We start from the raw sequence: 16,342 nt of genomic DNA, 5'->3' as shown, positions 1-16,342 counted from the left end.
TAATTGGATTTTACTGTTTTAAAATTTCATATTGGTTTTAACATATTAATGGTTTAATTTGTTTTAGAAGTGTATATTTATTGTTCTATTTTATATGTATGATTTTATCTGTACGATCCTTGTGATATAGGGCAGGATATAAATGTTTTAATAAATAAATAAAATAGAAGTAAATAGGGGCCATTGGTCTTTGTGTGACACCAGATTGTGACTAAACTCTGGGAATTAGCTCTTATATGTACCCATAAGGTACAGTCCAGTATAGCAGAAATTAATTGCTTAAACAGTGCATTATAAATACATTTTTTTTCCTGACAGGTACAATGCCACAGTTACACAGGCTACTGTTGGTGCGTCACCCCTAATGGTCGTCCAATCAGTGGTACAGCTGTAGCACATAAAACTCCACGTTGCCCAGGTAAAACATATATTATTTCATTTTCCCCTAATATTTGTCTTTTGGTCTGTTGTAATCAGGCCATAAACACATTGTTTCATACGGAACTAAGGAACTTGCATAAGGTGCCATAAAGGAAATTTGCTAAACTCATAAATTTAGCTTTTTAGGAAAGCTGAAAACTTTGCTAATGTTGGATGTTATGCCTGACAGTGGATTAGACAAGCTATCTTCATCTTTGGATTCTGTGTGGTTTGATTTCCCATTGTCTGAGCGGAGCTATGAACTTTGGATTTGGATGAACCTCAAGTCCCAAAGTAGTAGCCAGAAGTGCTTTAAACAATAAATGAATTTCTTATTGCCATTCTAAAATGAGTGTAATTTTATAGATCGTCAATGTGAAATTGAAATGACTTCAGACTCACATTTGGCTGCAACTCTGTGCCTAGTTACTCTTGCATAAATTCAGCGCATTTGCTCTTATCTGATAGCAGCATTATGTTTGAAAAGAGGACCTCATTTGTATGAAAGGATGAGTGTTATTTAGCCATTTCAGTTTTTCAGTAACACTGTTTTTGAATATGCTGGAATGTTAATAAGTGCTAAAACAGTGATGAGAAAGAGACAAGTGGGCACTCTCTACACAACAGGAGATACTGTTAAGGTGTCAGGTTCCATCTGCATGGCAAGTGTCCACATTTCTGCTTTCCGCAAAAGAGAGAGTGGAAACAAATGCTCTCACTTTAGTACTACAGTTCTGATGCAGGAGGGCAAAAAGCTGCCTTACAGATGTGCTTTTAGTCATACTGTTGACATATACCAGATGTATGATGCTTCCAAGGGACTGGCTGAGCACACTACTTTATTTGTCAACTATTTCGTTGCTTGTGCCAGCCACATAGGACCTGTATTATAATCATTGTCTGTCTGTATTAAGCATCAACTATGTGATACCGGGGATCATCCCTGTGCATCCAGATGATGCACAGGGGATCCCGGGCTCAGGCAGGGATCAACCCTCCCTGGCCTTGGGATATAGGCTACCCCTTTGGCCCTGCTTTTCCCTGGGGTCTCGGGCTGAGCCCGAGACCGCGAGCATGTGGCCCAGTTCCGTGGCTTTTACCAGCTCCATGCGATTACTCACGCAGAGGGGAGCTGCGCTTGGGGCGCAGCGCTCCCCAGGAGTGCTGCACCCATGGGGGCAGGGGGGGAGTGGGGGAATCATTTTTTTTTTTAAAAAAAACTTACCTTTCGTCGCTCGTGTGCAGCCGGCCCTTTAAAAGTTAAAAAAAATGGCAGGCGTGAAGGCTCTCCTTCGGAGGTCTCCGCGCCTGATGTGTAAACAAGGGTGACATCCTGCGATATTCGCATTGCTGGATCTCCCCTCTTTTGTTGCAGACTTACCAGTAGGTCTAGCAAAGGCCAAAGTTAACATTATAAAACAACCACAGTTATATAAAGGCATTTCTTCACAGTTTTTGTTTAGGGTTTTGGGACAGAAAGTGCCTTGGTCTCTCTAGTAGATAACATGCCCATAGTGATCCTTTCAATTTATGAATTGGTTTCTAGATCTGAGGATTTTTTTCCTGAGATAGTAACTGGAACATCTAGTAACAACAGGAGACAAAACCAATACAGACTTATGTGGATGATGATGTTCCCCTAAATTCAGTGCATTTACAGGATAATCTTTGAATCCTCATGTAGGCATGATCCAGCCAATGTCCACAGATTTGAACTGTAGAGAGCTTTGACCATTGGAGTTAACTCAAAACATGGCAGATTTTCAGAAAGCTCAACTTCAAGCAAGTTGAATACTGGGCAAGATCTACACTACTGCTTTAAAATGGTTTATAACAGTAGTGACAACAGTTAGGCCCAGGACACACTCCCTATACAGTCTTCAAAGTTTTATATCCTGCTTAGTGAAGGTCTAGCCCTGGAACAAGCAAAGAATGCACTAGTTGGAGCAACTACACATTCTAAAGAAAGTTCTTCTGAAGTCATTCATTGAGTGTTGCTCATAGAATTACTTTTCTGAAATTGCTATTTGTGCCATATGTGACTGATGGGTTTACTATTGGATCTTTTATAAGACTGAATTTAATATCACAGTATTATATATTTGGTTGTCCATGATATTTACTTGGGTGGATGTGTGTGTATACCAAAATGGTATACTTTTTGTGTTTTCGGCATATCTTTGGGACATGATCCATTTTTTACCCCCCTAGTATTACTTGTATAATCTGCTTTAAAATGTCCACCTGTCATTGTTAACACTTTATATTGCAGACCGGGTAAGTCTGCAATATAAAGTAATATAAATTAATTATTATTAGGTCCAGAGCATTATTTCAAGAATATATTGGCATACATTTTTCCTGTGATTGTCATAGCCTTGATGGTATCCCTAAAAGTTGCCTTTAGAGGAATTATACTTCCTATACGATGGTCCTCCTAAATCCTCACTAGATTCATTGAAGTTTGTGCCCATTAGCCCATCCAGTTATAAGCTTCATAGCTGACTGAAGACCTGAACCTATCTATCCCTGGTCCAAGTCTTACACTCTGTTTAATACTCCACAGATTGACTGAAATCCTGTATTATTTGTTATCTGACTGTGTGCCATCATATGGGCTCATGTCAGTGTAACCCTATGGAAATAGCAACACTGTATACCTGAATTTCTGATGATCTGCATATTTCGACTGTTTTTAGACAAGACTGTTTGGATATAAGAGGCTATACTGTATTTAATGTAATTGTTTCAGCTTTTTTATTATTTATTTTTTAGAAGAAGTTAACCTTCCAATGTTAAATTCATCTGTGTACACCCCAGTCATAGTCAATCAGTAATGCTAAGCATTGTTAAGCGTCCCTGAGTCCCCACTCCCATTAATCTAGTATTGTAAGAGCACTGGACAACTTGAGAAATATGGAGTAAATCAAATGTGCTTCCTTGACAACATAAAGATAAATGTTCCCATCCTCCACAAACTGTCCGCTGAAAAGCACCAGATGCAACTCTGACGTTTTTACTGCTCCCCAAGTCAAGCTATCAACATTTAGGGTACTAAAAGAAATTCCAGAGCCACAGAGCCCTTGGGAGATGGAATGGAAATTTAGAAACAGGTGTTAAATTGTTGCTGGAAAATGTGATGTACACACTGCCCTTAGCTAACAAGTTGTGCACAAAAGTCTTTGCTTTTGCGTAGTTTCTCTATCATGTGCTTAGCACCACAAGTGGTGTGAACATCATAGTAGGTGATGCACAAAACTATTTGTTTTGAGGTAGAATGGTCATCACAAGGCTGTTTCATCCCCTCAGTTTTAATATATTAAAATAACTGTGCCTATGTAGCCTATTCCCTCTACCCCCAATTTAGATCATGATCACAAAACTGATTTTCCTTACTTGTTTTTCTGTTTTTTATTTCACCATTAGGTTCTCTAAATGAAAAGCTACCACAACGTGAAGGTACAGGAAAAACAGGTAAATACCTTATAATTCAACATGGATGGTCCTCTCCATTGGTCATGGGCACTTGCTTTGCCTAATATATTTCCACAGATTGTTTTGTGAATTGCCCAGAGAGTGTCGACTAATGGGCGGTATAGAAATGTAATAAATAAAATAATAAAAGATGCACAAAGCAACCCACGGCTTATTCCATGGCTAAGCCATTCCGAGAAAAGAATGGAGTAGAGATTAACAGATTTTGTTAAATTCATTCCATCCGTATTTCATGGATTGTCAGGCGTCTTTCATTCTATCATCTGCTCATTGATGGAATTGCATTTCTTTTACCAGAATTTTGTTGTACTTGCCCTAATTCGCATTAGTGCTAATTCACATTATTATATACACTTGCACAACTGTGCAAATATACTTATTTGCACTAATTTACGCAAAATCTGACCTAAAATTTGTCCTTGACCATTTCCAGTTTCTAAATATCAACCAACAATAGAGTATCCATTAAGTTGTTGTTGTTAAATGTCCCTAAAAATTCTTATCCTTAGATCTTGGCCCATTCTGCATCTCCCCCCCCCCTTTTTCTTTTTCTTTTTACAAAGACAGTTTGGTTAAGGACCAAAATGTGGAGATTTGTGCCATTATTTCATCCATCTCCATGGTAACTGAGGTTAAATTCTCTGTAGATGAGTTATTGTAATGAGTTAAACTGATGGATCATATTCAGAGCCAGTTGTTATTAATGATACATCCTTATAACATTTTATATGCCTGAGCTAAAATCATTCATATGTCTTTCTTGACCAGTTTACCTCCCATTGTAGTCAATGGAATTAGCTGCAAGATAAATGGAGTTGCTTATTCAGCTTTATTTAACATGGTTATTATTATTTTCATTAAGTGCTCAAGGTAAAGGAAATGTGACAGATCGAAAAATTATGTAACCATCCTTGATTTATGGTCCTGCAGGAACCTTAGCAATGATAATGATTTTATATTTTACTCCACTGCAAAGATTCAGTAGCTGTTTAAACTGAGTAATGTGAGATGTGTATGTATTACTTGAAGGGCAAACTTTCTTTCATACATTTGCCAGGCAAACGTGTAGGCTCCAGGTGTCCATAACTTTCTAAAGAAACTCAATACAGATCATAAATTCGTGTGTGTGTGTGTGTGTTTTGCACTTTGTATAGTGAACATGCTATGTGCCATCTTTAAAAGCTGCCTGGATTTTGAGGCTGAGCAGCAGCTGACTAAGTTTTATCACCTGCCTCCAGCTACAGGTTGTGCCTGATCTGCATGAAACCAAACCAGGTGTGAAGGTGAATACTTTATAAAGCAAACTCCTGCGGCTTGCCATTTGCTGCTGAGGCCAGCTAGCTGCCAGAGCTTATTTACATGAACATGGCAGAATCCACATTAGGCTTAATACTTCACTATGTTGGTATCGTGAATGACACGTAAAGGGTGTCTTGGGATCCCAATTTCCAGCCATAGCCCACATGTGTTTTGTAAGACCAGCATGTTTTATGTTGAAAGGTTTAGCAAGGATCAGCTTCTTACGCGATACACATTCTATGAAATCTGACCTTTAAAAGACACTCAGTAAAAAATAAAACCAAACTTCACTTTAGTGTCAAATTTGAAAAGCACAGCATGGCTATTATTTGCATTTGGGATGGTGTAGGCCTAAATATATCATATTGCTGCCTGTGCAGCCTGCTGTTCCTATTGGGTACTGACTTCCATTGACAAACTACCCCAGTTGCCGCATGCAATATTGTTGTACAGAAGAAGGGAATGTGGGAGCTGATTATGGCAGAGCCCCCTGGGGTGACTCACCCTGCTCTGCATTGTACAGGCATTTTGACCATCATGGAGCCAGCTGCGTTGGTGCAGTTCTTTTGTTTAGGGAACTTACGGTACTATGCATACTGAGGCCATGTTGTAGGCCATTTTTCTGTCTCATAGGATTACACCTTTAATCATTGGCCCCATTCAGAAGACAGCTTAAACCATGGCTTTAACCACGGTGATTAAGGCAAAAAGCCTTGTTCACTGTGGTTAAAGCCATGGCTTAAAGTGTCTTCTGAACACGGCCTGGCTTTCTGGCTTAACCACCATGGTTAAAGCCACAGTTTAAAGCATCTTCTGAATGGGGCCACTGTTAACAACAGATAGCACCAGAGAATAAGCTAATGCCACTTAAAAACAGAGTATAACCATTGTAGCGATGCTTGTGCAAGCCACAGTTTACACAGCAGGAATTAGCCTTTCAATAGGATCTGAGATTATACTGGAACATCAATGTGAAAATGATATTGTCTGTATAAAAATGTTATACTTAGTTCTACAGTTAAGACAGGAAGCCAATTAGACTTAGGTCCTTTCTACATCTAAGGATTATCCCAGGAAAATGGAGGGATCATCCCTGCCTGCTTCCAGAATCCTCTGTGTGTCATTTGGATGCACAGGGATGATTCTGGGACAATCCCGGGAAAAAGGGCAGGTGTAGAAACGGCCTTACAGAGCAATCCTCTTAAAGGTGATTAGATTTACAGAGCAATCCCAGAGACCATAGTATGGTGCAGATTTTATTTATTTATTTATTTATTTATTTATTGCATTTTAATACTGCCCAATAGCCAAAGCTTCTTCCCCTGAGGTTGTACACACAGCTCCAACCTTGGCAGGGGGGATCTGCCTCCTCTTTCCCCCCACACCCTCCATGGAAAGCTCCATGGCAGTTCCTCTTCCAACATCACAACTGTGATATCGGAAGAAGTTTGGGGAGGAAAGAAGGGGTCTGTGATGGTAGGTGGAGAGGAAAGGGGAGGGGAGGGGAGCAGAAAGACACGGATCTGTCAGAGCAGCTTTCCCCAACTTTGTGCCCTCCAGATGTTTTGAACAACAAACAACATTCCTAACCATTGGCCATGCTGTCTGGGGTTGATTGGAATAACAATCCAAAACATTGTGTCCAAAACATCTGGAAGTGCTAGGTTTGGAGAAGCTGCACGAGAGGCCCGTCAAGCTGAAAACCATTTTAAAGATGGAGTGGGCAATGAAAATGCCACCCCTAGCTGTTGCTGGCAAGGCTTTTGATGGGCAGAGAGCTCTGATCTTGGAGCATTCTATCTAAAAAGCTCCATCTGGTAGAACAGCATTCTTAAAACTTAAACAGTACCTTTCTATCTTTATAGCCTCAGACACCACCACCCCTTAAACTTGCAAAATTTGTTTTATATTACATGTTATTTTTCTTTTTAACTTTTCTCCATTTCATTCTTTCTTCTTTTTTCTTTCTCCCTCCTTCTGTCTCTTGGCTACATTTCTTCCTTATTTTTTGTTTGTGGTGCTATGGATGCAACCCAGCTTGGCTTGGCATGCCGTGTAGTTGTGATCCACCAGTTGAGAGACAGTGTTTCAGAACACGGAGCCAGATATATAGGCGATGCTGTGTTCCGTTTGCTTATTTTTCGGTTATGAGGGTAGCTTCTGACACTCTTGTATTAGTGTACAGATGGCCAAGTAAAACGAAAGACAAGAATATCAAATGCTTTGTAAATGCCACATGAATATATAAATTGTTGCTTTCCAGTATAAAATATGAAGAAGAAAACAACAACCCACACACACACGTTCTTTCCCATTTACCACTTTGACATGTTTTAAAGGGAGATATGACAATTTCCACAAAATATGCCTGTACTTTTGTATGATACTGTCTGTTCTCAAGTAGACATCGTAGCATGAGATGCTGTCCACAGTCTGAAACCCTGGTTGCTTCAGTAACAGTGCAGACCATTTTTTCAGATGTAAATGCTAAAAAATATTATTTACCAAAGCGTTTTTGATTTTGAAAATAATTTGTTACTTTTTTCAAGCTATTTGTCTTAATTGAATGAGCACATTTACAATTCAAACCTATACATGCCTACTTAGAAGTAAGTCCCATTGAGTTCAATGTGATTTACTCCCAGGTAAGTGGGTACAGGGTTGCAGCCTTAGAGCACTTGATCTCCTTCTATTTTTACTATATCTTCTCATTAGGAAGACTGACTGTTAGGCATATTCTCAGCAAAAAAAGCAGAAAACATGTTGGCTTAAACAGCCAGAGTATTCACTACATTTTGCTGTCCCTACATGTAGAGACCACATTTTTATTTCAGGTTTTTGTAAATCTAAGTTCCCTGTTGTATGCAGACCATTTCTTTCAGCCTCTATTGCACTGTGCACAGGGATAATGGATTGTCTGAATTGTTCATTATGGCCACAAACTGAAATGAGATACCCCTCCCATGCAGACATACTTGAACCTTAAGATCTTTATTTTATTTATGTATTGCATTCGTATACCACCCTATAGCCAAATCTTCTTCAGAGACTTTACTTGGAGTGCCTTCATCAAATTATGTGGGGCAGGTAACCACCAGAGGGAGGGCCTTTTCAGTTGTGGCACCCTAGCTGTGGAACAGCCTTCCTAGAGAAGTTAAACTGGTGCTATCTTCGTAGTATTTCTGGCACCAGGTGGATTTCTTTGTTTACCCAGGTCTTTTAAATAGCATATGACTAGTAGTCCAATCTTATCAGATTTAAAATCTCTGTATTAATTCTGTTCTAGTTTTTAACTTTTTCTGTTGCAGCTATATTGTATTTTATTGCTGCCTTTGTTTTTTGAGCTGCCCAGAGAACATGTATAATTAGCCAGCTATATAAATGCAGTAAATAATGCAGTAAATGCAGTAAATAAAATGCAGTAAATAAAATGAAATGCAAAAAAAGATGCTTGCAATTTTCAAGAATGCAGTTTGTGCTCAATTCAGACCACCAATTTCCATGCATACAGTGTAGCATGTACAGATAAAAGAAAGAGAAGAGCAATATGCCATGGGTGACATGACTGGGCCCATTGGACCATGGATTTCATTGATCCACTTGGCCGGTGAATGCATATATAACTTGTCTCCCTCTTTCCCATGCAAGTGTCCAGTTCTCTGTCATTTAGCAAGCAAAGTTTTGTCAGAATCAGTGCACTGGATTTTTCTTGCACATGAAAAATGCAAATACTTTCCGATTTAATGCATATGCTGGCCAGAGTGTCAAAATATCGCTCAAATGTGTAATATTGTTGTTTTGCATATGGTAACCAGGATATGATCTGCTTATTTATTGACCAGCCAGGGCTATGTTCAAATCATATATGTGCACTTATTTAGCTTACTCTCATAATTGTAGTCTCCTTGCAAATCTTTTCCATTCTGAATTCAGATGATGCCTCTGCTCCTGCACTGGAGACTCAGCCCCAAGGGGATGAAGAAGGTGAGCATTTCTTGAAATGGGATGGGAAGGCCGTGAAAAGAGCAGATGGATGCTATTATAGGTTATTTGTCCATATCAGAACATGATAAAAAAAAATCTGGATTTCTTTGACATCCCTAGTGTCAAGTAATGCCTCTACACCAAATATGTGTGGTCTGAAATGCCGCAGCCCTAGACAATTATCTGATGTGTGATATTTGAACCATATTACTACAGTTCAAGCTAATCCCAATCTGGTGCCCCTAAGATGCTTTGGACCAACTCCCATCAGCCAATGGGGACATGTCCAATGGTCAGGATAGTCCAAAGTATCCAGGTAGCACTCAGTTGGGGAAGGTGGTTTTAGTTTATTCTAGCACCACCTGAATTACAGCAGGTGGGGCCACAAGACAGAACTTCTTTGATTGTGATTGGGCTCCTACCCTAGAGAGGCCCAGTTGGCTGATTCGTTTTTAGTGTTCCAATGCATTTCTAAAACTTGTTTTCTTAAAGAAGATCTTGAGTTGGGGTAATTTTGTTCAACAACTGAGTGTTTTGTTTGCTCTAATTTAATTTTATTGGGGTTTTTAAAATGATATTGTGAACCATCTTAAGGATATTGTGAGCCATCATAAAGATGGGATATAAATATATTAAGGTGGGTAGACAGATAGATAAGGCCCATTACTGGGGTTCCCTATTTAAAATCAATAGAGTTTGGTCTTTGTCTAAGGCTGCAGACCTAAGCATTGGTACCTAGACGTAAGCTGTATTGAACACAATGGGACTTACTCCTGAATAAACCTGCATAGGATAGTGCTTTAGTCAGCCTCACTCATAACCTGGAAACTTTATGAGTATCTTTTGCAATATTGCCAGTGTTGCTGACTTGCACAGTTTGCAGCCTGGTGATCCAGTCATGTCTAACTTGTGGGCCCTGATTTAGTCTTTTGGAACCACTAATACTTTTGGAATCCATAATGAGACTCTTCTGGTGCAAACTGAGCCAACAGAAGAAACTGCTTCAGCAAGAGATTTACTGAATTATTTACACTACACTATATAATCAGTGCATTCCTAAAAACTGTGCCAGGAAATTTGGGCGTGGATTTCAAGCCCATAATTTGCCATTAGTGTGATATAGGGCCATTTAATGTAGACATGATTTCGATTTGATACATGCACTGTATCTGGTCTTAAATATTGCTGTGCCTCCTTTTCTAAACACGTTCCCCAATAAGAAATCAGCCTTGCCATGTTTATTAAGTGACATAATAATAGCTTGCCATAAATCTAGTCTGTCATCAAGTACATTTTCCATTGTAATGGTCTCACCTTGCACTTCATTTTCTAGATATAGCTTCTCGTTACCCCACATTATGGACTGAGCAAGTAAAAAGCAGACAGAACAAGACCAACAAAAATTCTGGTAAGATGATGGAGCATAATTACTTGGAAGTATTTGTTAATAAAGTTAAATAGCAAAATTGTAGCTAAAAAACAGTTTAATACTTAGATATTAGCTATCAGTTCCGCTCCTATAATAGTAACCTAAAAACATGACAGAATACCATGCTTTTACATAATATTTGAATCTCTTTGGCAACAGACTATGTCTTCAGCTTGACTTTGTCTAATGAAAGTAAACCCCTCTAGGATGTATTTTTTTCTAGGTTTCTTCTTTAATACTTCGTGATAAGCATTGATAGGTTCTTCCTGCGTATAGGTTACTACAGGGCTTGCTCCATGGCCCTTTGCGTTTTCTCCTGCCTTGTCACTAACATTTGTTCTCAAGGTTTTGGTCATTACCTCCGAACTGATGTTCCCATAATCTACTTTTCAAATGCTTTTAACCATCTGCCTGTGTCGCTAATGTTTTCTCTTAAGGCTACAAACATCAGCATACCAGGTTGGGACCAAGTCCCAGTAAACATGGTAAGATTTTTCAGTAAGCATGTGTAGGTTCAGGATGCAGGATTGTCTGCTCATAATGCTTGAATTGGCAAAGCACAGGCCAGTGGTGGGGTGGAGGTTCCATTCTGGGTTTTAGTTATAACCAGACAGAAGTCTAAAGGAGCCATCCAAGGTGCTTGACCCTATCTTCAAAATGGATTTTCAGGAACTGTTGCAAAAGCATTTGTGTTCTATCGGTACTGTTTTTCTATTATTATTATTATTATTATTATTATTATTATTATTATTATTATTATTATAGCACCATCAGTGTACATGGTGCTGTACAGAGTAAAACAGTAAATAGCAAGACCCTGCCGCATAGGCTTACAATCTAATAAAATCATAGTAAAACAATAAGGAGGGGAAGAAAACGCAAACAGGTACAGGGTAGGGTAAGCAGGCACAGGGTAGGGTAAAACTAACAGTAGAAAGTAACAGTAGAAGTCTGCACTCAGTCCCATTTATCCTCACCGTCCTCAAACTGATTTCTCAAGAGCTCTCTTTGGATCCTATTGGCTGTGGCAGCCCAATATGATTTTATTGATTGTGATGAAACATTATAACCTAAATCACATGGATTGCGACAATCAACTGGATCAAATGGCAGTGTGGGCCACTGGGCACGAGGGCAAATAATAGCAAGAAGAAAACTGGCACTGAGGATAAGCAGTGTCCAGCGAAGCAAAGGGGCACTGAACAGCAGACAAGCAATGCAAATGTTCAGCGAGCTGAATATTTGTTTCGGCAATCTGTTTGGCTGTGGTGAATGTGCTCCTTTCAAGGGAAATAAGGTAAGTTAGAGATTATTAAGTGAAGCCCTAAGCCCCCTTTAGAAGTGTTGCTTGTTTCAAGTTATTAATGGGACTGCACTAACTAGCTGCAACCCAACACTGGGCACCCCAACTAGCCCTGCCCCCTTTCATGCATGCTTACAACATGAACACCTGTGTGGACTGTTTATTATATGCCTCCCAGAGAACTGTATGTTATGGGGCAGTGCACAAATGTCATAAAATCCATCCATCCATCCATCCATCCACACTCACTCTTCTTTTATGTCCCCAACCCTCACCCAGCTATACTGCCATGATGTTCTGGAAAGGTCTTTCCATCTCTCTTAAATGACTTCCATCACCTTTAAGACCTACATGGGTTGCAAAACCTTTCTTGGGTCATCCTCAGGCCACCTTATCTATACTAGTCTGCTTTTGTAATCTGACTTTCACTCATTACTTCATTCCCAGTATTCAATTATACTGCTCTAATGGGGGTCTCATCTTTCTAATGTAGACTGGGATCATTCTGGGTACATTATGGGCCATTTAAAGTTCCTTGCAGACTTTAGCATGACTATGCTTTGAGTACAATTTCTTTAGAAAGTGGGGTATAGATTACTGTAATAAATGAATACATGAATTTTAAATAGTTGTAATAATAGTAGCGCCAATTTTAAAATAATAATTAAAACAGCACTTACTTCCTGCAGCTCTGAGTGCCAAACTACTCATGACCTTAATGTATTATTGGGAATAATGTTGCTTGACCCTATTCACAATAGTTGGTTGGCTACATTTCTACTAGGCAATAATTAAAAGGAATGGCTATAAACACACACTGTACGGTGTCAATGGGCGACTGGCAAGTTCTCCATTGGGTTTCCTGCCCCGTCTCTGCATTGCCCACCCCAAATTCCAGAAGCATCCAAATAGTGCAGTGAGAATAAATAATAAGTAAAGGTGGGTGAGCTTTCCTAAATTTCCCAGGATTAATTCAGCACTAATCCCTGTTTTCTTGGAAAAACATGCAGAAAATTGTGGATAATTTTTTGGACTCAATCTAAGGGCTTGGAAAAATATTCCTGAGAAGCCCTCACCACCACCACCACACAATCCCCCCTTGCCTTACATATAAAGTAAGGTGAAAGCAGCATGTGCAAGTTCATGAGGAGAGGAGAGAAGGGAGGATTGTCTCTTTCCTCCCACTTCATTTCTATGGTGTATGCAGTAAGTACATATAAAGCACAGGGGATCTTGGGAAATGTAGTTCTCCTAAGAGCTGCTCTCTCCCATAGTTCCCTGGGCTTCACTCCCTGCCATGCCACTATCCAGCATGTCAGGATGATGGAGAAGTAGAGTGGGAAGGGGAAATCCTTCCACTTCTCTCTTTTCAGAGTATCACTTCTGGTGCTCTCACTGCTGATTCACACATTTCAGGAGGGATTGGGGATGAAGCCAAGATTTTTTCCTCTGGGTTGGATTGTTATCTGGGGAGAATTTGTTTGGTGTCAGCTTTTATGATCCCTTGAAGACTGCATTTGGACCTGGCTCTGGAGAACAACAGCATCACTTAAAAACCTGCTGAGGTAGTGTAATGGTTGTAAAAGGGTAGAAGAATAACTCTGCCATCTTGAAGTGCAAGTGCTTATCATGACAGTCCCCATAGCCATGCTGCCAAGGAGAATCTGAAAATTCAGACAGCTATGTTGACTCTATGTCAACAAATCAATTCTAGCAGTTTTATCTCCACAAAGACCAGGACTTTTGTAAAGCAAGTAAATCTTAATTGCCCGTTCAAGATCAAGCCACAGGGGTGAGGGTGGGGAACCCTGCATTGCAACAGGAAACAATGCATTATTGTTGTGGGGGGGATCATTTGCCACCAGCTACCATGAGGATTTCAGTTAAGCTCAGAGGGTGCAGGGAATTCTGAGATGGGTGGAAGGTGACATCAGTGCTCCTGCACATAATGAATTGAGGTGCTGTGTCCCTATGAGCCCTGGCTCTACTACACCACTAGTGATGACTGACACGCTACCTCACTGGCCTCTGCTGCAAATAATGATAAATACTAGTGCTGGGCCGAATCTTGCCCCCTATTTTTGGGAACTTTCTCTCTCCCTGCAAAATAGGCACTGTTTTTTTCTGCCTCTTTAGCAGGGAGGGGGGAAACTTTGGAAAATTTTCTCTTTAGGGAGGGGGACAGGGTTTCCACATACCTTTTCTTTTAAAATGTTGCCAGTTTCTGAGGTGACTTCCTATTTTTTAGTGTTTTGTTTTTTTAAAAAAAAAAACCACACACATCCCCTTTCCCCAGCATTTGGAAGAGCCCAGCAGTTCTTAGTTAATACCTATTGGAAACCACGTGACCTCTCCCTCTCCAATAAGCATTCAGGAAGAATTCCTGTGCTCCTGAAAATGCCAGGGATGTTTTTAAAAATAAAATAAATAGAAAGAAAGAAAGAAAGAAAGAAAGAAAGAAAGAAAGAAAGAAAGAAAGAAAGAAGACCCCTCAACAACTGGTTACATTTAAAAAGGTAAGTGGAAACCCTGTCTCCCTCCCCAAGGAGAAAATTATCTGCAATTCTCACCTCTTCCAGCCTCTTTCATCTGAGTATTTGTTTTTCCCCTCACCCCCCATGAAATGGCGAAAATGGAATGATCAAAATTTTCAGCACAGCACTAATAAATACGTAAAATGTGTTTCTTTTTTCCGCATAGCGTTTTTGTTGCCTTAATGCATCATTTGAGAAAGCACATTTCGGGTGGAGTACTCCTCCATTCCGGAATACCCTCCAGTGCTGTTCTCTTTGTTTCTCTCTCCCCACAATCAGAAAGAGAATGCAAGGACTACTTGGACACCAATTAACTGGTGCATTCGAAATTTAGGTTGTTATTTCTCAGTTTGATATGTGAGAGAACACAACATTCTTAAGAGAGTACAACGGAACGAAGCAACGCCTAGGAAGTCTTCATGTTAAGTGGTATTTATTTCATTTTTATTACACTGGAGACCAGTTAGGGCTCAGGGAAAGGAATTATTGTGCTTGGAACCAACTTTAGTTATTCCAGAGTCTCACGTGTAAAAATATGAGAGACCACAGTGCAAACAAAATAACAACCAATCTATCTACCCTGGTGTAGCACTTTGTGGACTGTAAAATCCAGCCAAATAGTCCAACTCTTTAAACTGCTGTACAAGCAGAGCAGCTTCTAGGATCAGGCTGGAAAGGGCCAGTTCCTGTTTTCAACCCTATTGCTTACCTAACTGTTGCTGTTGTAGTTTTGTGCTAGCACTTCCTCCGTGGAAAGGAGGATGACATTGAGTGGGCTAGGGAGCAGGACAGCTGAGGAGATATCAGAGCCACCAATAATCTTGTAGAAATGGAGAGAGAGCATCAATGCAAGAAAAAGAAGAGAGGGACTCTCAGATACATGGGGAAGACATTTATTAGAACATCCTTCCCCAATCCAGTGCCTTCCAGATGTTTTGGACTTCAAGCCCCAGCCTAAGTGACCAGTGGCCATGCTAACTAGGACTGATGGGAGTTGAAGTCTAACACATATCTGGAGGGCACCAGGTTGGGGAAGGCTGTATTAGATCCAATGGGTGTTTGACAAAGGATTTTTTCAAGGGCACTGTGAGTATTGACTTTAAAGTGCAGCTTGCAGAAAGCGCAGTGGTTTTGCTGTGCCGACAACTTTGTCTTACAGTACTCTTGAAGACCTTTGTCAAAATGCATTGGCCCCTGAGAATTCCTCTTTCCTTCCCCCCCACCCCACAGCCGTAACCCTACAATTTGGCAACCCAAAGGCTCTGCCAACCCAGGAACCAATAGCTTTGCTATTGTCCCAGAGTGTGGAAGAGGGAGACAGGTGTCTTCACTCTCCAGGGGATTTTCTCTTGTAGTCTCATCTCTTGGCCTATCCAGGTTAAAGGTGTGAATGTGCCCTATATAGGATAAGGATCTGGAGGTGACCCTATTTTCCAAATTGCAGCCCTTTGCCTTTGCCCTCAAAAACAAATGAACTCTATTGTCACATATAGGACATGAGGAAATGTTTAGCAGCATGTCAAACATCCCTGCTGGCCACTTCTGATAAACAACAATTTACAGGGCACTCCTATGTATTTTTACTCAGACGTCTCATTGCATTGCCTGGAACATACCCCCAGGTAAGGGTAAATAACATTGCAGCCTGAGTCTGTAATCCTATATTACCTGGAAGTAAGTCCCATTGAACTCAGTGGGATTTACATCTGAGTACACATATATAGGATTATAAGTCTACTTTCACTTAGCCTTTTGTGTGAATAAAAGGGGTATCTTGACTATCTTGTCCAGCTAGGCAACTGTTTTTAAGTGTTCTCATTTGTTTTGTTCTATTAAACCGTAAGTCAGTAAAATAAATTCTGTGTACTTAGTGTCTCC

The 16,342-nt window shown here is 40.1% G+C and overlaps 1 protein-coding gene across 1 annotated transcript in view; it reads left to right on the top strand.

Moving 5' to 3' along the window:
- SMOC2 (SPARC related modular calcium binding 2) overlaps window positions 1-16,342 on the top strand; it is a 165,252-nt gene that overhangs the window by 87,247 nt on the left and 61,663 nt on the right. Inside the window, exons 4-7 of the mRNA XM_063125418.1 lie at window positions 319-418; window positions 3,847-3,894; window positions 9,148-9,198; window positions 10,532-10,606. Of these exons, the coding sequence (XP_062981488.1) occupies window positions 319-418; window positions 3,847-3,894; window positions 9,148-9,198; window positions 10,532-10,606 (274 nt within the window). The remainder of the gene's footprint in view (window positions 1-318; window positions 419-3,846; window positions 3,895-9,147; window positions 9,199-10,531; window positions 10,607-16,342) is intronic.

This window comes from Elgaria multicarinata, chromosome 4, assembly GCF_023053635.1.
Source record: "Elgaria multicarinata webbii isolate HBS135686 ecotype San Diego chromosome 4, rElgMul1.1.pri, whole genome shotgun sequence".
In the NCBI taxonomy this organism is placed as follows: domain Eukaryota; kingdom Metazoa; phylum Chordata; class Lepidosauria; order Squamata; family Anguidae; genus Elgaria; species Elgaria multicarinata.
This window is presented reverse-complemented; position numbering and strand designations above follow the sequence as displayed.